This window comes from Grammomys surdaster, unplaced genomic scaffold (assembly GCF_004785775.1).
Source record: "Grammomys surdaster isolate TR1022 unplaced genomic scaffold, NIH_TR_1.0 125951, whole genome shotgun sequence".
NCBI classification, from domain to species: Eukaryota; Metazoa; Chordata; class Mammalia; order Rodentia; family Muridae; genus Grammomys; species Grammomys surdaster.
This window is the reverse complement of record NW_021620772.1, coordinates 1,542,039-1,565,518: the sequence shown is the minus strand read 5'-3', so window position 1 is coordinate 1,565,518 and position 23,480 is coordinate 1,542,039. Positions and strand designations below refer to the sequence as shown.

Here is a 23,480-nt window from a genome sequence, read left to right as displayed (position 1 = left end):
TAGGCAGTGCAATAAAATATCAAAAACAAAGGCAGCACACAAACTAGAATTTTATTCTTAAAAACACACTTTTCGTAAGTTCAATATGTTCATACAGATAAATGGGGTTGGCTTTATGAGTTCCTTTTAGTTAATAATAACAACACACTTCTTTTTATTTTTCCTGTTGACATGATTCAAACAGGCAAGAAGTGAAAGTCACCCATAAGGTGTGTTGTAGACGCATAACTGCTAAATAAGCGTATAGGAAATTCTAGCCCCTATTTTTAATGCCTTTTATGACTTAGGATTTTGAGAGTGTTTTGGTGGGTCCAGACAGAGGAACTCAACCTTTTTCTTGCAGTGTGTCAAAACTATTCCCTCTGATATGAGATGTCTGGTCTGTTATTCAGCCTCATATAGATCTAGGAGAGTTCATTGGGTCCTCAGAGACAGAAGACCCCATGCTGGGGATGTCTGATGTGGATCAGAATGCTGAGGGGATTCAAACACCACTGGCCATGTGGGAGGCAGGCATCCAGTCCATAGAGCTGGAGAAAGGAAGCAGGGGCCTTGGGTTCAGCATTTTAGACTATCAGGTAAATATATATCATTTTTTCCTAATTGCTATAAGGATACCATATTCTAAAAGTAAATTGTTACTAGCAGATAAAAGGAAATAATATTTTAGTTAGTAATAGCGTTTTCTTGTTCAAATTAATTGCTCAGGATAGTAACGTAATCAATGTGATTTCTTTTTATTATAAAAGGTTTGTTTTAGCATTATATTTATTGAACTGTTTAATGTTTCAGCTTGAAAAATTGAGGAAAACACAGAATATAGTTTAGGAGTATCATAATACAGTGGGTTCTCTTTGTCATTTGGGGAATATTTTTATTTCCATGCTCTTAATTTACAGCTTATACTTTAGTACTGACCCATGAAGTACTAGCTATTTCTTTCTTTTGTATAATAAGGGAGGTGAATTTATACTTGGACATATCACAAATTCTAACATTCCAATCATTTTACTAAATTTTTTATTGTTTCTAAATTGGCTCTCTGCAGCCTGCACCCTTCCCTGGGTTGTTTTGTGCTGGGCAAAGTGGAAATGCTAAGCACTGTCTGGTAGAACTCAAGTGTTACACTTAATAGTCTTAAACTCAAGCTATCTCTGAGGATTCCAGACCATTCACCTGTAGCACAAATGCTGCATTTTTGTATTTCTTTGTGTGTAAAGGACAACACCTTCCTTAGAAGCACATCCATCTACTATTCAAATACTATTGTTTCTCATGCCCTTGGCGTCCAGCTTCAAGTGACAGCATAAAAACTCGACAGTTTCCGAAAAATTAAAATGTCATCTTAAAGTTATCTAGTATTATGCAGGGTCAATTTAATGACTCTAGCAAATGAGGCTTCCATTGCTTCTGGCTAACTCCTGTGGTCTTTCTAAAATGAAGTAGACGTTAGCTTGTTCTAGGTACTCATTAGAACCTCATGTGAAAACCGGAAGATACATGAAACAGAGCATATTTGTAAAATAGACTTCCAATGTCTGAATGAGCTGACTGCTTTTCACCCTCCTGCCCTGTTAGGACCCAATTGATCCTGCAAACACTGTAATAGTCATTCGTTCTCTGGTGCCTGGTGGTATTGCTGAAAAGGATGGACGGCTTTTTCCAGGAGACAGGCTCATGTTTGTCAATGACATTAACCTGGAAAACAGCACTCTTGAAGAGGCAGTGGAAGCCCTGAAGGGAGCGCCCTCAGGAATGGTGCGGATAGGAGTGGCCAAGCCTTTGCCCGTAAGAACCTGGATTTTATTAATCTCTTGTATATATGTGAGGGAAATGGCTGAGGAGGGCAGAATAGTTATTTGGAAGCAAAGTCATTTTTTTTAGCAAGTTCAGGACAGTATTTGATGTTACATAATCCGTTTGCAGTGAAGCATATGATGAGTATTCCTGTCACTTTAAGTAGAACTTAATGAATAGTAAACATAAATGTGTGGGCAAATCAGAGCAGTTGCTTTTCTTCTTAAAGTTCTACATGGGTTATGGGCAGTAGAGTACAAGTGTAGAGCTCTAGTGTCTTAGACTGGTAGTCTGAGTTTGGTAGAGGAGTTCAAGCATAGGGCAGCCCTGAGCAGTTTAGTTTCATTTAGTCCTCTAAGCTGTGTTGGATTTAAGGTCCCAGGTTGTCTGCTTGGATTGTAGGGGACAAGCTGTAAGTGTTTTCAAAGTTTCTTCAGCTGTTCTAATAATGCCTATGGAGTTGTGTTGTCCAGTGCATTTCAGAGAGGTTGGATGAGTTCACTGTGTCCTCAGTACCGTTCCTTGTTAAGTACTGCATTCTTTATAATAATACTGGAGAGAGAGAGAGCACAGCACTGGTTTTCTTTAATGTTTTATTCTGCAGATTTTAACGTCTTAATACTTAAAAAAAAAACCCTTTCATTATTTAGCCAGAGTATTTAGCAGATAAAAAAATGACCAGACAATTACAATAAAAATTACTCATCTTATTGTCATTTGTAAGAAGAATTAAAAAAATAGTAGAAAGGGGTTCTCATCTAATTGTTAGTAGGTATGCTAGGAAGAAGATGAGATGATTAGCATCGGTATTTGTCTAACTACTTAGCTTTCTTTCTATGTTGAAGTCACATGGTGTCACTTGGAGACTCATCATTCCTTCATTCTTCCTCTTATACCCCTCCCCCCTTTCTGCCCTCTTTGCTGTTCTTTCTTTCCCACAACCCCCTTCTCCACACCAATGTTCTGCAGCTTTCACCAGAAGAAGGGTATGTTTCTGCCAAGGAAGACAGCTTTCTCTGCTCACCGCATACCTGCAAGGAGACAGGCCTGTCTGACAAAGCCCTCTTCAGGGCTGACTTGGCTCTGGTTAGTGGCCACAACTGATCAAGCCTTCTTTTTAAACTCTTATAAATTATACTTTTAAAAATTATTTTGCCACAATTTTATTGAATTTCTTGTTCAGTGTATGAAAAAGCTTGATGTGCACATATTTCTTTAAACTAGAGAGTGTGAATTAGGTCATTGACATTATATATTATTGCCAATACTAATTTGGAAGGGAGATCATTCTTTTTGTTGGAGTTTTATAAGCTCTTGATTATCTATTTTAGATGGTTTTGATGTATTTATAGTAAATAGAGTACACTCACATTATACTTAAAAATATGCGGTGACTTTGGCCCTCTCTGGGGGCATTATAATTTAGAGTACTGTGGACTTTGTGAAATTCTCTGATGTTGTCATACCTTGATGTAGCAAATTTCATTTGGAAACATGACAGGAAACAAAGATATTAATTCATTCCGTGTTTCTTTCATTTTTCTTTTCTGAGACAGGGGCTCACTGTGTTGCCATGGCTTGTCTGGAGTTAGCAGCCATCCACCTGCCTCTGCCTCCTGAGTGCTGGGATTAAAGTCATATGCAGTCATACCTAGCTCATAGTCTTTAAAGCACATCAAGAGACAGTATCCTTCCTAGGGTTTGGAAGGCATTTTGAACCCCTTTAAATGAATGCCAGTTGAGAAGATCATTATATTTGCTTGGAAGATCAGTGCCTTGTAACAGTCCTAGAATTCCTCAGTCTTTCTAATGAGTTCTGTTTGCTTGAACTGGTCACTCAGCTTCCTGCAGACTTTATGTTTCATCTCTACAGTAATTGAGCTAATTGAATTTTAGAATCTCTTAAGATTTAAAGGCATCTGTGATAGCTATTCAAATTCTATTTGGGTATTCTTTTTGATAGTATTTTAAGACAAACTTTTATCTATTATAATGTGGCATAAGGCTCAGTTAAGACTAACTGTCTAGATAGTACACTATTTTTCATCCAGATTGTTCTACATAATGTACATTTGATACCTACATACCTACATAATGTACAAATGATAACCTCTACATAGTGACTTTCTAGTGAATTTAAACAAATATTTAAAATATATTATCAGTGTGTGAATTATATTCTAAGAGGCTAACTTTGAAATGTTTCAGCAGCATTTTAACAGCTGTTTATATTGCTATGGCTTGCTGATGTTAAAATGTTTATTACTTAATGCTTCTGGAAACTAGTTCACAATCTGGCCACTTCAAAGTTATTCTGATTCCAGCTCAAACACAAAACTTCTCTTTGATTTTTACATCTTAGCACAATAGACAGTCACATAACTGCCTTTATGAATAATGGTTTATTAGTTGAATATGAAGAATGATAGCCTAATGCTTTGCATCATAAAACATATAACTATTTAAACTTAAAATTGATTAATTCATTTGTTAATTGCTCCCATTAGCTCTTAAGTTGATGGGATAGGATGAAATAGTCTCTGACACTGGACACTATCTGGCCTTTGCTGTGGGTGGTCTGTCCATCTTTGTGCTGCCATATCAGTGCAGTTTTCAAGCAATTAGAAGTGGGGAAGGCACATGGAGAAAACAGGACAGACAAAGACGTAGCTGTGCCTTTTAGCTCAATTAGTGACAATGATGTGTGGTAGGGTATGGTAACCAGCTGGTCTTACTTTATTCCTAGATAGATGCACCTGATGCTGAGTCCGTAGCTGAATCAAGATTTGAGTCTCAGTTCTCTCCTGATAACGACAGTGTCTACTCTACACAAGCCTCTGTCTTATCTCTTCACGATGGCACCTGTAGTGATGGCATGAACTACAGCCCCTCTCTCCCATCATCTCCTCCCAAGGTACAACAGAAATGTCACTTCATTTTGGAGAAGTGTCTGTGTATAACCTTTTGGAGGTCAGAGTTTCTGAAAATTGTAGGAGTAGCATGTCTTATTTACTGTTCTCTTGCTGTGAAGAGATATTATGGCCAAGGTGACTAGAAAGAGAAAGCATTTAATTGGGGACTTGCTACATTGTCAGTGGATTAGCTTAGCCCATGATCATGGCGGCAGGCAGGCAACCATGACTGTTGTGATGGCTAAGAGCTTCTATCACATCTACAAACAAGAAGCAGATAGGTAGTGAGACTGAGTCTGGCATGAGCTTTTGAAATCTCAGAGCCCACTCCCAGTGACACACCTCCTCCAACAAGGCCATATCTCCTAATCCTAAGCAGTCTACCAACTGGGAACCAGACATTCAAATATATGAGCCTGCAGGGACTATTCTCATTCAGACCACCACATAGCATATTCATGATACCAGATTTCTTTAGTCACAGGTTCACATCGGATCAGAGTAAAATTTCACCAATGTTGTTGATTGTTTAGACTACTACTGACCAGTTCTAATGTTTGTGAGACAGACTAATAGAAATAAAAATTCAAAGACCTTATTAATATTTTCACAATATATTTCTCAAATTATGCTTTTAGCAATTAGGAAAATTTAGAGTAACCTTTTTACTTTCTTTTAAATAACTTCTATGCAAAAGATAGAGTAAAAGGTTTTTCTTGTAATTTGATAAGTACTAGCTAATTTATACTTAGTGCTGTTACTTGCTAATGTGATACCTTGTCAAAGAATATTCTACCTAAGGATTATGGTGGAAGGCAGTGTGTGCTATGTCAGTGGATATAAATGCAGAGCATAGTCACTGTAACACATCTGCTCTCGATATCTGAACAGGGGTTATCAATATGAATGCTAATACTCTATTAATTTTCTGGGTGACATACTCTATAATGTTCAAAAGTGATATTTTAAACCGTACAAAATTTTAAGTGCAAATAGATGTCTTGATAGGTATTTTACTTTGATCATCTGATTGTTAGAGATTGTTTTCTCTACATTTTCGACACTTATTATTGATTTGTGCGTCTATTTCAGTCATGTTTCTTTTATATTCGCTGCTAATTCTGTGTGAATCTCTGAGAAGTGATTTATAAAGCAGTTATATACATATACTGCAAATGTCTGTGTACGTTAGAGAAAAACTTAAAGTGTGTAGATGTGGCACCTCCCAACTTCATGACAGGTGTTATTTTGAAGAAAACCAGGATGTATGGGGATGCTGCTGTGTCTGATTTATCTGTCATGTACAGTGGTGACTGGGTACAGAACCAGGTGTCTAGGCAGATAGTATGTATGGATATAATTTCTGTTTTGGTAATATATAGTAAATGGACATGAAGATAAAGAGAATAGACAGTATTTTCTGTTAAGGTGATACTGTTTCCCTCATACATTGGATTCAGTGGGAAAGGGCCCCATTAGTGAGGATGTGAGTAAACAAGATCCCTTAGGTCTGTCTTTGTTTTCTTCCTTCCCTGATTAACAACTGGTTATGGCAGTTCATCTGCAGAGCATTTTGTGTTATGTCTGATGTGTGGCCGTTACTTATGCCCATGCCACCAGGCACCCTTCCGGACTTTGTTTGCAAGATAAGGTCTTAACTGAACAGCAGCTCCTTGCCTGCACACCTGAGGTCCCTGTCTGCAGACCATCTGGACTATGTTCATTTTTGACTAGCCTCCGGGCTGGAAGCTCATCTCATCTCCTGGTGGGATCTCCAAAACATAGCATAGCAAGAAGACGTAGCATTGCACACGTCTTCTTGCCAGTGGGACAGATTGCTTTGTTTAATGTAGTAATTGTTACTTAACGGGATTCCACTCTCTGCAGACTGAGAAGCATACATTTTACAGGGCAAACACTGGCTCTGTACAGTGCAACATACTGAGTTGCTGAAGTTGGTTTGCCTCATCTTTTCTAAGCAGTTTACTCTTTTGTTGAATTGAAGTTTGGCAAGCTGGCCTAACAACTGAAATATTTAAACTAAAAAGCAAAAATAAACCATTAATGAAGATGTTTAAACCTCCTGTAGGCTTTTAGTTCCCTTAGTAAAGCATTGCAACCCTGGTGTTTTCTTGTGTTGTGCTTTCTTTGTTTTTGTCTTTGAATTTCAGTACTTAGAGCTCTACTAGGAAAAAAGTATAAAAACTGAAAAAATTATATATCTTCACTGTTTGCACTAAGTTCATCATACAGGGTTGGTTAAGGAATTCATAATTGACCATTAATAAAATGTTGATACGCTTATCTCTGGACTTTTAAATTAATTTAAATTAAATTAATAACATCTATGGCTATTTAAGAATATGTGGTTATATATACTATATAGGACCATGTCATATGTCTGGGTAATGAAGAAAAAACAGATGGCCGGTGTACGGATTTGTAGTCATGAAGCAGAGCCCTAAGACCTCAGAATTTCCTGCAGTTTTTGACTTAGTATTATGTAGGGACTGGAAATGGCGCTTATCTCCCTGGAGACATTCTTTACAGCTTGGTTGAGTATGCTGCTGGGATCTGTAGGTGCTGACCTTGGAGTGTGTGCTTGTCCTGGTGGAAGCTTGTGCTTCAGAGCACAGTTCACCCTCATGCAGCAGGCTAAGCTCTGTGACGTCCGGCCTCTGTTCATATATGAAGTCTCCCATTTTGGTGGTTTGGGGAATATATTATACTTTAGTTATATTCATTAATACTTATAAATTTAAATTATCCACTTCTGCATTATCTAGACTACAGGCAGTTTAGTGAAATACTGATTTCAGTTGAAAATGGTGGCTTCCCCATCACTTGAAGGCTTATTTAATTTGATTTATTTGTTTGTTTGCTTTTTCCTTTCTTTCTTTATTTTTTGAGCTAAGATCTTACTATTTAGCCTTGCATTGTAGACCAGGCTAGCCTTGAACTTAGAGCTCTGCCTGCCATGCCTCATCCCCACTCACAGTGCTGGGGTACATTGCTAAAGGCCTGTGCCACAAACCTAGCGAGTAAAGGCTTCAGCAGGAGGGTTTAGAGTTCCAAGCAAGGCAGATTTACACAGTGAATAATAAAATAAATAAAAGGTGCATTTTAGTTCCAACATAGCTATAGCTATGTTTTTCTTGTTTTGTTCTAGCTTCTAATTTGGGGGATTATTTAAAAAATATTTATTCCATTTTCCTTATTGCTTCCAAAAACATGACAAAATTCAGTAATACTTGTCTTCCAAAATTGAATGTCAATTGATGTCTATTTAAATGCTCAACATAGTTTCTATGGAAATTTTTCCTTTAAAAAAATGACCTAATGAAACAATTGGTCAAGATTTAATAACTATGTTAAGTCCCCTGCAACCTAGTGTTCCGTTATACCACATTCTCAGCCTTCCTCCAGGGATGAAATTGTCAGTACTGACTAGTTCTCCAGGAAATGTTGTGTGTTCTAGTAAAGGGTGAAGTTGTGTTTGTTAAAGATAAACCTTTGTTTACACCAAACACAACTACTAGATTCTGCTGCAGTAGAAGGTGGCCCCCACACCCTACAGATCTCTGCTTTGTAGCACCCTCCGTCATGTGATATTGTGCCCACATGTCTGCATCCATTTTGTGATGGTTTGGAGAAGAGCTTATGATTGAAAGCTAACTGAGGCAGTTGAAGCAGAAGGATGAGAACAACTGTAGAACATCTGTGAAGGAATTGCTGGCTCTTAGGGTGAAAGATATGCCTTTAGCACATTGGGAACCATATGAAAATAGAAAAGGGAGTGTGCCTCAATCTCAGAAAGACAGTAAGGTAGAGGAGTTGGGACTGTGAAGTACAGCAGGAGTTCTCTGTTAAACTCCTATTGCTATTACAGCTGTCAGAAACATCAGCATTGGCTTGTCTGTATAAATCATTATCAATTAAAGTAGTGTGGCAATGAGCAACCTGAAATTTTGCATTAAATTTAAGAAATACAGCTTTTTCTACACACATACACTCACACACACACATACACACACATATATAAAACATTTGAATTTCTCATCTATATCCATTTTTCATGAGGTCAAGAATATCCCAAGTATTTTGAGAGACTTCACTTAGAATATCAAGAAGCATGAGAACATAGAAGAGTTGTTTTAGACATTGATCTCGAGGAAAGAAGATGTTTTACGTCTACTCATTACACATAAACATAACAAACAGTATAAGGTTCTGAAGCAGGCGTGCATCATCTGGCTTGGTGATTAGCTATTCCCTTTCAGTGTGTCTGTACCACTTGCCATGAATAATGCATGGACATTTCTGTCTTACAATTTCCAGTAAACCCCAGCTAACAAGGGCGGATAGACTGCTTTTACTGATGAAAAGCAGGTTTGATTATGTTTCTTTGAGGCATGAGTGAGATGATTTTCTGCTAATTATTGTGATTAATTTAGTAATTCCAAAACTTACCAATCCTTTGGTAAGTATGTTATTTTTTGTATGAATAAAATAATAGAAACTGGAAAGCAGAGCCAACAGTTTATCGAGATTGTGGGATGTGGCAGCCGCTACTTTCTATCCTTTGTTCCTAATGATACTAATGATGTTAAATACTTCTTTGAGAGACCACTGCATCTGTTCTGTGTGCTAAGAATATTTCATAATTCAGAAAAGTGAAAGCTTATATAAGACCAGGACATAACTAGATTGTTTTTGAAACAGTTACCTTTATAACAAAAAGGAAGGAATGTACATCTGGTCTCACATCTGAAGTAGATCCTAGATGGCTAAAATGTAAAACAGTTATTTGTAAAGTAGAAGAAAACATACTAGAAAGTGTCACCCTTCTTCTGTGGGAATTGTGAGTGGTACATGAAGCCCAGAATCCCCCAAATGACAAATTTGGTTATGTCAAGAACTTTATCATGGTAACACATTACATAGATAATCTTAAGAACCCTGGTAAGCTTTTTTTCAGTCACCAGAATTCACATTCTGAAAAGCAAAAGTGAATGGTACGTGGTAAAAGGACCCAGAAGGTGTGAGGAGCGTGTTTACACAAGATACATGGGTTTACCTATGAATATCCTTAGGCACACACATGGTAAAGTGCTGGCGGGGTACACTTCTTCCAGTTCATATTTCCAAGCAAATCATATTGTATGAATAGCTCCTAGGCACCCCACTGTCTGTTTCTGTGAGAAAACACTGGAATGGATGAACAGTTGTGCCAGTAATGCAAGCATGGTTTGGCTACACAACATTGTATAATGTAAGCAGCGGTAGTCACTAAGGACTGTTGGGCATTTCCCTTTAAGTCAAGTCTGTTTTCATCTCTTCTTGTCTCCCCCAGAAGTCCTGCACTAGGGTCTGTTGTTTTTCCCATGAAATAGGTGAGAGGAGCAGAGTAGAGAGGTGGGAATTGTGAACTTGGCCAAAGCTTAAGCTAATTGTGAGCCAGTTGGAACTGAGGCTTCAAGAATGCCTGTCCACCATTGTCTGTCAGCAGAAACTACGCATAGGGAGGGTGAAGTGGACTTTAAACACTGATACAAGATACAAGTCTGTGGAGAACAAGTGAAGGCGCTACTTCATGATGGTTCTGTTTAGATTTTAAGATACTAACTTTGTATGCAAGTATACAAAGATAATTCATGAACATTATGCAAATACATAAAATGGGGGAGGAGTCAATATCTCACCATTCCTGAAATATGTCCTGGGGAGGTAAATGGACAGAGGAGTCATATGCAAAGACTTTTATATTATTCTCTGTCCATAAGCGGTATACATTTGTACACATGAATCTTCTGTATGTGGATTGTTCTTGAGACTTTTGCACTTTAAAAGAATTGAGGATGCTACGGATGTTGTCCCATGGTACAGTGCTTCTGTAGTGTGTAAAAGTGCTGAGTTCAATCCCCAGCATCATAAGAAGAAAAAGCGTAGATAAGAGGATCTAAGGAAAATGCATACCTATGCACAGCCGTCTTTAAAGCAGCTATGTTGCCCCAAGGGTGTAAGTGCTGAAATACGTCTGCTGTGAGAAGTGTACAGCCAGATAGGTCTGTCTGGAGGACTTCAAACTATCAAGGAATTGTAGATGTTTTCTAATATGTAGCTATTAAGATAAGTTCATTGATATGCAGATTGCCAATAAGAAAAACTAGATTAGAACAGGTTCTTATAGCTCTCTGATTTACTATTGCATAGACCTTACAGAACATGCAGATTTTTCGGAATTAATCTGAATTTCAAGGATTTCTGTTTGTCTATATGAATAGATATCTGATAATAATTTGCTCCTGGAGCATCCTGGGATTCCAAAGCCATGGCTCTCATACCTGGTACTCTCAGTACAGAGCAGCTTCCATCAAGTGTTATTTGGGGATATGAGTTGTTTGCTTCTCTGTGTAGCAGTTGTTAGTTTGTATCTAGAACTAAATATTGTATCTAAAATTATCTTGTATCTGACCTATTCTATAAGCTTACCTCAGTAGAACATGAGATACAAGGTTTATAAAAAATGTAATAAAAAATTAAATGAAATTAAAAATATGCAAGAAAAACATGGTCGGTGAAGAATTTATGTGTTAGAAGTCTTTAAAAATAACAAGTGTTTTTTTTTAATTTTCAGTAAATAATAATTCACTAAAATGTGGTGTATAATAAGTTGATATAACTCTAAGTCTCAGTTTTGACTTGTGGCTTCATCTGTTCAGGACATGACCAACAGTTCTGATCTAGTGCTTGGTCTGCACTTGTCCCTGGAAGAACTCTACAAGCAGAACCTCCTTCAGAGACAGCATGCTGGCTCTCCTCCCACAGACGTGAGCCCAGCAGCCCCTTCTGGTTTCCCCATCAGTGACTACACAACTGCAAATGCTGTAGAACAACAATATGAACATGCAGACTCAGTAATGTGGACTCACTCGCAGTTCCCGAGTGGCCTAAGCACCACAGAGCTTGCTCCTCCACTGCCTGCTGTGGCTCAGAAGGTACCACCCTGCAGCTAGCCCCTGGTGGTGTGACGAGGGAGATGATGGGGGAAGGGAGAGAGCAATTTTACCTCCTGAGGCTCTCCTAGTGTGGGTTGAGTGCTTGTCTGGGAGGTGACCTATGAACTTGATTGATTGTGGGTTCTCACTACGGCACAACTCAGGAGGGAGCATGTGTTATGTTGAAATGACTGCTCCAAAGTCTAATTTTCTTCCCATGTGACTTTCTCTTTTCTTTCTTCTGGGGTTCTAAGTATTTAACTGAACAGAACTCTCTGGTGTCTGATGCTGAGTCCGTCACCCTGCAGAGTATGTCCCAGGAAGCCTTTGAAAGGACTGTTACTATAGCAAAAGGCAGCTCCAGTCTAGGTAAGTTCCCCACCTTCCAGACAGCACTGCTCTTCAATTCTGTGTGGGCTTCACCTTCCACACAGTGTTGGTCCTTAGTGAATGAGAGGACAGAGAGTTTCAACACAATTTTTATCTGCAGATTAAAGATGCTAGAAATGTTCTTGTTTCTTATTATGCACACGTTTTTGTTTTTCTGAAGTTGTAACAGGTTTGTTTATTTCATACCAGCTTACATCCCTTATTCTCTATTTCTAGGTATTCAAAAACCTCATTTACATATGTCCTATGCTATATGAATTGTGTGTGTGTGTAAAGTAGCAAATCAGAAAAGGAATTCTTAGAAAATGAGAAGTTGGCAATTGGAACTTTAAGTTCTTTGGGAAAGTAAATGACTACTTTCTTTGAATATTGCTAGTTATGTGAGAGTCAGATTTTATTTACTCTTTCATTCACTGGAGGTGTTAGGAAGACTAGCACCTGCCAGGTGTGCCACTACCAAAATATAAATGCAGGTTTTCATAGTCTACATTTGTCCCTGAAAGATCTCTACACACAGAACCCCTGCAGAGATAGTCCTCTGCCAATCATAACGGGCTTTGGCTGGTTCATAATCACATGCCACTTTCTGAGAAAGGAGCCCTGGTGGCAGTAGATATGGCTGCTGGGACAGAGCCAGCCATTCCCACGTTTAGACAGGCAGCGTCTCTACTGCTCTGGACTGATGGAGGATGATCCATGAGCCTGATAGTGCCAGATGTAGCCCAATTGTGAGCTCATATCAAAGATTGTCTTCCTGTAGTGGCCAGCCAACAAACACCCTTTACACTAGCAGCCTGGGCCTGGGCCTGAGCCTGGTTTCTTGTTGAACTTGAGACTTGGAAGAGACATTCCCAGAACCTCAGACTCTCCTACAGACTGTTGTGCTTGGTGGTGGCTGGACACCTACCAATATCAACTAAAAGGAGAATTGTAGGATAGGATGTTGTGATGGTTTGGATATGCTTAGCTCATGGGAAGTGGCACTATTAGGAGATGTGGCCTTGTTGGAGTAGGTGTGGTCTTTTTGATGAAGTGTGCCACTGTGGGGGTGGCTTTGGATGTCCTATGCTCAAGCTCCATCCAGGGCAGAAGAGAGAGCCTTCTCCTGGATGCCTTGGGATCAGTATGTAAAACTCTTGGCTCCTCCAGGACCATGTCTATGTGTATGTTGCCATGTCACCCACCAAAATGATAAAGGAGTAAACCTCTGAAACTGTAAGCCAGCCCCAATTAAATTTTGTCCTTTGTAAGAGCTGCCCTGGTCATTGTGTCTCTACACAGCTATAAAACCCTAACTAAGACAGATGTGTACTACTGTGACTATATATAATTGCATACTAAAAGAAGAAAAAATATTTCATAAATCACATAATTCTATTTGTCTTAGTCATAAAATACATGCATATTAGATAGTTATATAAACCATATATCAAACATGTATACTAATATAAATGTAATCAATATTTATATTCAATATTTGTTTATATTATATATGCAATAAAAATTTATTAAATTCACTGGTCTTAAGACAGTTTTCTAGACATCTCTGCAGCTCCAAGTGCTGTACAGTAGTGTCCACTGCAGCTGCCCAGTGGAGCTCCTGAAGCCAGGTTGTTCTGTGGTCACTTTATCCAGGATTAGTAAGGATTCTCAGTAAGTTCTATGCCTCCCGTTTTGGGATTTGTCAAATGTAACGTTCTCCATTCGTGCAGCAGGTTCAGATGCTTCTGTGTATTGTGGGTCTCTGAGGAGTGATAATGGACTGTGTGTAGCATGTTGACTTTTACAGAGATGTATAGGGCTGTTCATTGTCAAACAACTCACAACCTCGTTTAGAAAATTCTATGGAAATGTACCAACTCCAGCACCAAATAATTACTGTTCTCTTATCTGGAACTCATTGCACAGAGACAACGTAGTATGCCTCCTTCCCTCCACACTCAGAGAGGGAATGATCTCTCCCTGTTAACTCTCAGCATTCTGTATATGAGTAGCATAGCAGGTGTAACGCTTCAGTGCTTTTAGAATGTCATATGGTGATTGGTTTCTCTCTTAGGCTTATGGTTTTGCTCTGGTTACTATAAGTAAGTGGGATCATATAGTACTCAATGTTTTGCAGCTATTTCATATAGCAGAATGTCTTTAAATCTCTTGTAGCATACATCAGAAATTTTCTTCTTTTTTAGACTAAATACTATTCCATTGGAAGTAATACTACCTTTTCTTATCTGCTGATGGACATTTGAAATGCTTTCATGCAGGTGTTTACGTTTAATTTTATGAGTTAGTTAAGATATCGTTAAAAACAGTAAGTGTTAAAAGTATTCTTTATCATATCTGGAAATTCATTAATACTTCAGTAGCTTGATTTTAAAATTAAAATACAAAATAGCCCTGGATTATGAATGTGAGAGCAGTGTTGATGGAAGAGATCACAGCATATTACCTTTCGGCTTGTGCCACAATTTCAGAGTGTAAGTGCCTTTCAGTTGTACTAGAATTTATTTATCCTATTACTATTTTTGCTTCATTTTCAGAATTAGGCTATATACTTACAGTATTTTTATAAACTTAGACCCTGGTTGTTGGATACTTTCATACTCAACAAAGGTTCCTCATACAGACAAGTTCATCCTGAGACCTGTGGACCACACTTGACTCTATGCAGCTGAAAACAGTTATGATAACAACCTAGTGCAAGAGTGTAAGGTTCCTTCAACACTGAGATATTCCACTGCAATTTTTTAACTTGGAGGTTTAGTTCTTGTAGGTGATGTCATGTCATAATATCAAGATTTTGAACGTGCCTCCTAGCTTTTCAGAGATAACATTTTAAAGCCTGTCACGTTGAAAACATTTCTCTTAATATTTCATTTAACCGAGATGTTCTGTGTTCAGATTTCTTCATATTAATATGCAAAGAAATCTTGAAAAAAGGCCATTTAAAGAAAATCCCTGTTCACATAAATATTAAATTAATTCAGTATGTGTAACTAAGATTTAGTGTGGGAAGATGTTTTCACTATAACCTAAAGCAACAAAAAGCATGATAATAATACAAGAAACCTCATGTTGATTTTCTTCTGGTACAGTCATCATTTGCTCAGGTTCACAGTCTGCCCTCAGCCTATCTGAGATTTGCAGACTTTCTTTTCTGAGACAACAGAAACAAATCATTAGTAAACAACAAGTTCCTATAAAGGCTTTCACCACCAATTAATTTCACTTTCATGAAACATTTTTGATTGTTGCAGTTTTTGATATTGTTGTTTGGGGATAGGGTCTCAGTATGTTCTTCACACTACCCTCAATATGAGTGGAATTGCAAGAATGTCCCAACATGCCCAGCAAGGTTGTTCTTTAACCTATTAAACTTAGAGATTATAGTGTGTGTGTGTGTGTGTGTGTGTGTGTGTGTGTGTGTGTGTGTGTGTTTTCCTTGGTAGATCATAAGTTGATTTACTAACTGTTGTATTTGGGCTTTAAGTAAAGAAGCAAACATTTTAAGGGACTGAAAATGAAAGGAAGATGCTATGTTCCCTTCATGGCCAAGGTATTGAAACATAGACTGACTCATTGATTTGTCTATTAGTACTCCCACTAAGATCTGGAGTCAGGACTCAGGTCTTCCTGTTTCTAGCTCTTATGAACAGGGCTTTCAGAAAAAATAGCATTATGACTGCTACAGTAAAATCTGAACTGGAAGCTAAACTAAGATTTGGGCTTGTTTTGGAAAGCAATATTATTTGATTTGAATAGAGGTTACTTTGTGAGTGTATCTTATGTGGCGTTTCTGGAGACAGGATATTGCTTGGTAATTCAGGCTGTCCTGGAACTGCTCAGACTGGTCTGAGATCTGCAGCCATCTTCCCTTGTTAGTCTTTTGTGTGCTGAGACAACAGGCATAAGTCTTCACTCCTAGCATCATCTGTCTGTCACTTCTGTCTGTCTGTCTTTTCTCTTTTGTATTACATTTATTTTGTAATTCAATAGACATTTCTTTCTTGTTACTTTTTTCTTTATTATTATGTCACGCATGTATGCAGTGAAATAGGACCCTATCTGTCTGTCATTTCCTCCTCTACATACACTTTACCGTGTCTCCTTTCCAATGCATGCTGCTGCCATTGCTGCTGACACCTCCTCCTCTTCCTCTCTCACTGAGTTCAATTAGTGCTGGCAGTGTGTGCAGGGGTGTAGGGTTATCACTAAAAAACATGGGGAACCTACCAGTGGGAACACCAGCAAAGAAGAATTGATTCTCATTCCCTAGTAGCTGGCAATTGCCAACAGCTCCTCATTTATAGGTACGGCCTTGTGAAGACCACCCCCATCTATCCCAGGGTTTTGGCTGGCTGGCTGAATTTGTGCAGGTAGCCACAACTGCTGTGAGTTCACACGTGGCTTGTCATGGCATATCCATAAGACAGCACGTCATAGCACTCCTCTGTAGCTTTCAGCTCTTAAATTATTTCTGCCTCCTCTTCTGCCAAGTCTAAGTCTGGGTGGGGGAAAGGGGTGACAAAGGTGCTGAACACTGAGTCTCTTTCTCAGCACTTAACCAGTTAAGCATCTCTCAATTAACTACTGCTCCCTGCAAAAAAACAGAAGCTTCTCTGACAAAGATAGGGAGTAGCCCAGGTCTGAATATGAATCTAAATATTAAGAAGGCGATTTAAAATCGTGACCTTTGAGGAAAATAACAACAGAGGGTCTTTCCCAGACCCATGACTTCCCCTGCTATAGGCTTCTGACCAGGTTTACAGGCCCAGTCATGAAGACAACCCATTCCACCCCGACACCTAGGGAACTAGACACAAATCTCATCAGAAAACCACCCACTACTATACCAGTGGGCATATTGCTTGACAGGTTGGTATTGCAGCATGAAGGATCTGCTGCTGGTACTATGAAAGCTTGCCAGCAGAGAAGTCCTAGTCAGTGTGATATTGTTTTCTCTGTGTCCTTCAGCAGAAGTGTGTGTGGTCTTTACCACTAGCATCTTACTATGTAATTATAGAGGGTAACCAAGGTCAGTGTCAGTGGCTTATGTTTTTTAGAGACCTCTGGAGTCTATCTGACCAGTAACTGGTAGGGAGGTATCTCATTACTTCCACTGTACTTTCCTTTAATAACTCATATCTTCTGATACCAGTATTGTCCCCTTATGCAGGGCAATTCCTTTAGAACTTTATTTTAGTTATATTTTGAAATTAGCTTTCTATCTAGTGAGCTTCTGTAAGACCTGCTGACCCCTGTGGTTTGGCTAAATTCACATACTACCAGTTTTGTGGCTTTGAATCTAGTAGTGCTTGTTTTATGAAATTTGGTGTATATATGTTTAGAACTATAATGTCCTCTTGATGGGTTGTTCTGATTATGAAATGGCCTTCCTCATTTCTTCTGACTAGCTTTGTTTTGAACTCTATTTTATCAGATATTGAAACAATTAATACTTGCTTGCTTCTTGGTTATATTTGTTAGGAATAACTTTTTTCCAACTTTTTATGCAAAGGTGATATAAATATTTAGAGTTGAGATATGCTGTTGAAGGCAGAAGAAAAAATAAATTCTGTTCTACTTTTTAATCTAATTTAGTAGTCTGTGCTTTCGTTATTGGGAAAGTTGAGACTATTAGTATTTAGAGTTAATATTGAAAGAACTGTTTCAATGACCATCTGCTCTGGAACATTTACATAGCTCTCTTTTTATTAACTGTCCAGGTATTGTTTATTTATTCCTTTTGGCATCTTTGATGTTTATTCTTCTCTTGAGATGGAAATTTTCCTTCCAGCATCACCATTAGAGCTAGGTTCCTTTGTGTATTTTTATCATGGAAAGTTTTTATTTCTCTTTCAATTTTAATAGGTAGTTTTTCTGAGTATAATGGCCTGTATTGGCAGTTAAGCTCATGCAGAGCTTGAAATAAATATTTCCAGGTCCTTCTGACTTTAAGTATTTCTTTTAGATGATCGGTGCTATCCTGATATGCCTACATTTGTGACTTGACCCTTCTCTCGTGCAGTTTTCAATACCCTCTGTTGTCTGTTTTTAGCATTTTAGCTCTAAGACACAGGATTTCTCATATCCAGGCCTGCTTATGATATTGGGATACAAATCTTACTGGGAAACAGTCTCAAAATTATTTTAAAAATACATGATTTAGTTTAGGTGATACTCATATTTAAATAGATAATAAAATAATGATATAATGAATAATGATAAAAATAAAATGATAAATTTTTTTACTTTTGTCAAAGTTTGTGTATAAAAAGCATTCATTATGTTGTGATTTATACCTATAATCTCAGCACTTGGGCAACAGAGGCAGGAGAATTGCAATAAATTCAAGGATAGCTTATATAGAGAGTTCTATATAGAAAGTTTCTGGCTACTCAGGATTGTAAAATGATACCTTGTCTCAACTCAAAGCAAAAACAAAAGCCAGGCAGTTGGTGGCACATGTCTTTAATCCTAGCACTCCAGAGACAGAGGCAGCAGGATCTTTAAGTTTGAGGCCATTCTGGTCTAAGGCCAAGTTCCAGGACAGCCAGGGATACACAGAGAAATCCTGGCTAGAAAACAACAAGAACAACAACAAGAAGCACCAGAAGTTGTGGCTCTTGCCTTTAATCTCTTTATGCTGATCTCAGTACTTGGGAGACAAAGGCAGTGAGCAGATTTCTTGGCGTCTGAAGCCAGTTTATTCTGCTCATGATTTTGAGGCCTGCCATAGCTGCATAGTGGAGCCTTGTCTTGAAATAGCAGCAATAACAAAAAAAAAAAAACAAAATAAAAACAAAACAAAAACTCAACAAAAATAAAAGGAACAAAAAGAAACTTGATAGCTTTATATCTCTTCCTGTTGTGTTTATTCATACAATTTTGTTGGAAAAGAAAATATTACACTGCCTCTAGAAGCAGTGCATGTGGGCTACTGTGTCCCATGTACATCAGGAGGTAGCAGAGAGGAGAGAGGCTGTGTCTACACTCAGTGTTCTGACCTATGAACAGTTGGGTGATTCCTGGTCTAACATTCTCTGAAAAAAAGCAAGCCTGAGATGACCTCCAGTCCTGAGTCAGGCAGGCCCAGACTGGCTCCCAGAACAGGGAGCAAAGGGGAGCCTAGAAGAACCCTGCCTGGGACTGTGAGTGAGATTAGGGTATGCATGGTGTGAAATTCACAAAGAACCAATTAAAAGTTTTTTTTAAGTTACAAATTTATGTAAGTGAATTACGCTGTATTGAGATGTTTTAAATATAAATTTACTGGTTTAATGTGTAAATAGGATGCAGATAAGCTGTTAAGGTAACAGTAATTCAAACAGCTTGAATTGAATGACTGCTTTGGAGAAAGTGATGCCAAAATGTAAGAATGTATAAGTTGTGTTAGAGCATAGTCCAGGTGGAGTAAAGAGAAAAGGGGGAGAGATTCATTGTGTTATGAAAGAAGGCAGCAATAGCTGGAACTCAAGGGCTAAGGAGTGTGTGATAAATAAGAAAGGGCCTACATTTCATGGAGCATAGGTCTTCTTTGTTCTCTGTACTGTGCCTGAGAGATACACAGTGTGTTAAGAAAGTGTTGAGGGTTTCATGCAAAGGTCATGTAGGATATGATTTGTCTCTTTTGAATTGCCTTTCTACTGAGGATAGTAAATTACAGGGCACAATATCAGAAGGCAAATGAACAGTTATGGGACTGCAAAATTATAAGCAAGGGATGCTGTCGGCTTGCTCTAGGATTTATCTAGAAGGTGGAGCGAAGCAGGTAGATTAAAGGTAATATTTAGAGATAGAAATGACAGGTCTTGGAAATGTGTTAAATCTAGGGATGACATGTCAGATAGTAGCCAAAATAGTTTCAGGACTCAGGCAATGTTCAACTGGTGAAACACTGAAACATTGACCAATCAAGTGTGAGGGACTGAATTGAGATCATCAGAACCTATATTAAAAGCCAGATTGGGTGTTACACAGTCTAATCCCAGCTATGATGAGATGGGAGATGGAAATGAGCAGGCTTCTGCAGCTTATAGTCAGCTAGCCTGTTTCAAGACCAATGAGCGACCTTGCTGTAATCAAAATGTAGAAGATGCCTGAGGAACATCACTCGAAGCTGTCCTCTAACGTCCACGTCCACATACACTTATACAGACATGCACCCACAGTACACACATGCACAATGACTCCAGTGTTTCTCTTTGAACAAAGGAGGATAGATACTATGATAGGATGGCAATTCCTTTTTATCAAGAAGGGTAATACTGTTGAAATGAGAGGAAGTGAAAAATTAAAAGTTATGTAACATTATAGTGTTGAAGATTCCATCTTTTGTCTGATATGAAATCCATGGAACTTAGAAAGAAGGGATCAGATGCCCGTATCAGGAACTGATTAGCATTCAGAAACAAAAGCTATATATAATAGGTGAGAATTACACTTCTGTTGGTTTGAGTCAGTGGACAACATTCAAATACAGTGTGTGCTCTGCTCTGGGAGTCAAGACTTTAACACACACTGAAAGCTGTTAGGAGTTCTGTTCTCTATGCTGTCTATCTTAAGCAACCAGTGTAAGATTCAGCACACAGCAGCCAGCCACTATATAGGTAGAGATGAATGAGGGGCCTAGACATAAAGTGGTAACTGCCATCGTAGGCTGTCCACTTGGAGTCCTGTTAATTTTGTTCCATATGTAAGACATGAACTGCTGTTAGAAACTATTCTGACAGTATATGGTATTTTTATTTTTTAAATAATTTATTTTTATTTTATATGCATTGGTGTTTTTGCCTGAATGTATATCTGTGTGAGGCAGTCAGATCTTGGAGTTACAGACAGTTGTGAGCTTCCATGTGGGTGCTGAGAATTAAACCTAGGTCCTCTCTGGAAAAGCAATCAGTGCTCTTAACCACTGAGCTTTCTCTCCAGCCCTATATGGTGTTTTAAGAGAGCTTTTATCTTGAAGGGCAGATCATGTCAAATGGTCTAAATTATTTGTTTTATAGTGTTAAGTGTCTTAATCTGCTCTGTGTTAAGTATGGAATATTTTACCTTTACACAATTTGACAAACATCTTAAAACTCTTTTTTTGTTGTTGTTGTTTTCTGTTTTTTGATTTTTGTTTTTTTCCGAGACAGGGTTTCTCTGTGTAGTCCTGGCTGTCCTGGAACTCACTCTGTAGAACAGGCTGCCCTCGAACTCAGAAATCCACCTGCCTCTGCCTCCCAAGTGCTGAGATTAAAGGCGTGCGCCACCACCGCCCGGCATACATCTTAAAACTCTTAAAAAGATTTTATTGTGGGCCAGCAAGATGACTCAGCCTGTGAAAAAGCTTGCCGTGTAAGCTTGATGACCTAGGCTCAGTCTCCAGAAACCATGCTGGAAAGAGAAATAAACAAAACATTGGTCTCCTAGAGTCCACACCTGCACCACGGCACATTCAGGAAAACACCACACAGGCACAAGTATCATTGACAGTAAATGTAAAATATTTCCATGGAAAGACTACTTAGTAACTAAAAGCATGATTTACCTTCTCTACAAATCTATAAGTAAATGCTGATTCCAGAGGGTTTGAAAATCTTGTCTATGGTCCTTGTCAGCATTCCTTTCTTCCCATAGGTATGACAGTAAGTGCTAATAAAGACGGCCTGGGAGTGATTGTTCGAAGCATCATTCATGGAGGTGCCATTAGTCGGGATGGCCGGATTGCTGTTGGCGACTGCATTTTGTCCATTAATGAAGAATCTACCATCAGTCTAACCAGTGCCCAGGCCCGGGCCATGCTGAGAAGACATTCTCTAATTGGACCTGACATAAAGTAAGTGTCATCTGGACCAGTTTGTTTTGGGAAATTCATGAATTTTATCTTTTTAATAAGAATATTTTTCTTACTAATAAGTATATACTTCAATATGATGCACAGAATCATATTTTTCCCATGTAAATGATTCCATGTTTTATTTTTGATTAGTTCTTGATTCTCGATAAAGTTTGCGACACTTGAATTTTGCTAAGAGTATATTGTTATGTTTGATCTGGAGTTTTCCTAAGAACCCTAGCTGTGAGAGAGATTCTGTGTTTTAGACATTTTATAATCTCACACAGTCTCATGGTGGCTACAGACCCCAGTATAAAGAAACATGTACCTCCATATGAATCCTAGAACCACAGAAGTTCTCAGAAGTGCTGGGTGTAAAGAAGGCTAAAGAGCACAAGGCCTGCCTGAACTACACTTACTTTTCATGAGCTCCCTTGTGCCCCCATGGAGCACTGATCTCTGTGGGAATTTCTGCTTTATCGACACACACATACACACACACACACACACACACATTAGATGTATATATATATATATAGTTTTTATCACATTAGATGTTCCTTGAGCCAACATAAAATGCAGCTCAGGCTTTATTGCACTCACCAACTCTTCCATTCTAAGCAGTAAGCATGTCCATTGTGAGCGTCTCCTGCTGTCTGACACAGAAGGGCTGTTGCTCAGGCAGAACCTTCATACATGCTCTCATAGTCCACATGCCCTTTTGACTCTGTAGTAGAGCAGATTTTCAGATCAGACAGCCATTTGTTAATTATCTTTTAATAAGGTACGGGGAACATCATTTTCAAAGTCAGTCCTTGTGCTACACAATGTAACAGCTTTTCAGTTCATTTCTTCTTGCCTGTGGCCAGCCTTCCTTTTGCCTAAAGGTAAATGATCCAGATCACATGGAAATGGTTTATCACAGGATATTTAGCTTACACGATTGGGTGTGGTATGAAATGCAGATGGACTAATGATTGAACATTTAGTTGTTGTTCAATGATGGTCCTGTTGGGCCCTTGAAGCATCAGCATCCATACTTGGTGCTAGACTTCCCACCAATGATCGTAGAAATACAACAGTATCTCCAAAGTGTAGGTCCTCAATCGAGTTAATTTGAGAGTTTTGAGTGGATTTAAAGTCAAAACATCTCTTCTCATGTATTTTGATGATTCATATTGTGTCTCTGCTTTTCCCCTTCACTTGTCAGTCAAGCCAGAAACCCCAAATCCCTAGAGAGGATTTATCTCTGAAAGATAACTAGAGGGCTAACTTCCTAACCATGGCTATCACATCTCAGAAGTCAAAGCACACTGTGACATTTACATGTAAAACAGGGGGAAGAAAAATCTGCCCTCTTCTGAAATTAACTAGTCAGTCTTACACACACACACACACACACACACACACACACACACACACACATCAGTCTTTCTCTAATCAGTGACAAACACTCTATTCAGTACAGAGAGAGAGAGACAGAGAGACAGAGAGACAGAGACAGAGAGAGAGGAGGGAGGGAGGGAGGGAGGGAGGGAGGGAGGGAGAGAGAGAGAGAGAGAG

At 38.6% G+C, this 23,480-nt stretch overlaps 1 protein-coding gene and 1 non-coding gene across 6 annotated transcripts in view; both read left to right on the top strand.

Annotated features, from left to right (window-relative positions):
* The window catches only part of Mpdz (multiple PDZ domain crumbs cell polarity complex component), a 148,243-nt gene that overhangs the window by 70,828 nt on the left and 53,935 nt on the right, over positions 1–23,480 (top strand). For 4 of the 5 annotated variants that reach the window (XM_028753624.1, XM_028753627.1, XM_028753623.1 and 1 more), the window contains exons 16-22: positions 393–578; positions 1,579–1,788; positions 2,767–2,883; positions 4,544–4,711; positions 11,432–11,707; positions 11,962–12,076; positions 21,719–21,917. In XM_028753624.1, the coding sequence (XP_028609457.1) occupies positions 393–578; positions 1,579–1,788; positions 2,767–2,883; positions 4,544–4,711; positions 11,432–11,707; positions 11,962–12,076; positions 21,719–21,917 (1,271 nt within the window). The remainder of the gene's footprint in view (positions 1–392; positions 579–1,578; positions 1,789–2,766; positions 2,884–4,543; positions 4,712–11,431; positions 11,708–11,961; positions 12,077–21,718; positions 21,918–23,480) is intronic. The other variant, XM_028753625.1, reaches the window with a different exon arrangement.
* Positions 19,005–19,135, top strand: LOC114609314. Its single transcript, XR_003709492.1, has one exon. It is a non-coding gene; the product is annotated as a small nucleolar RNA SNORA17 (small nucleolar RNA).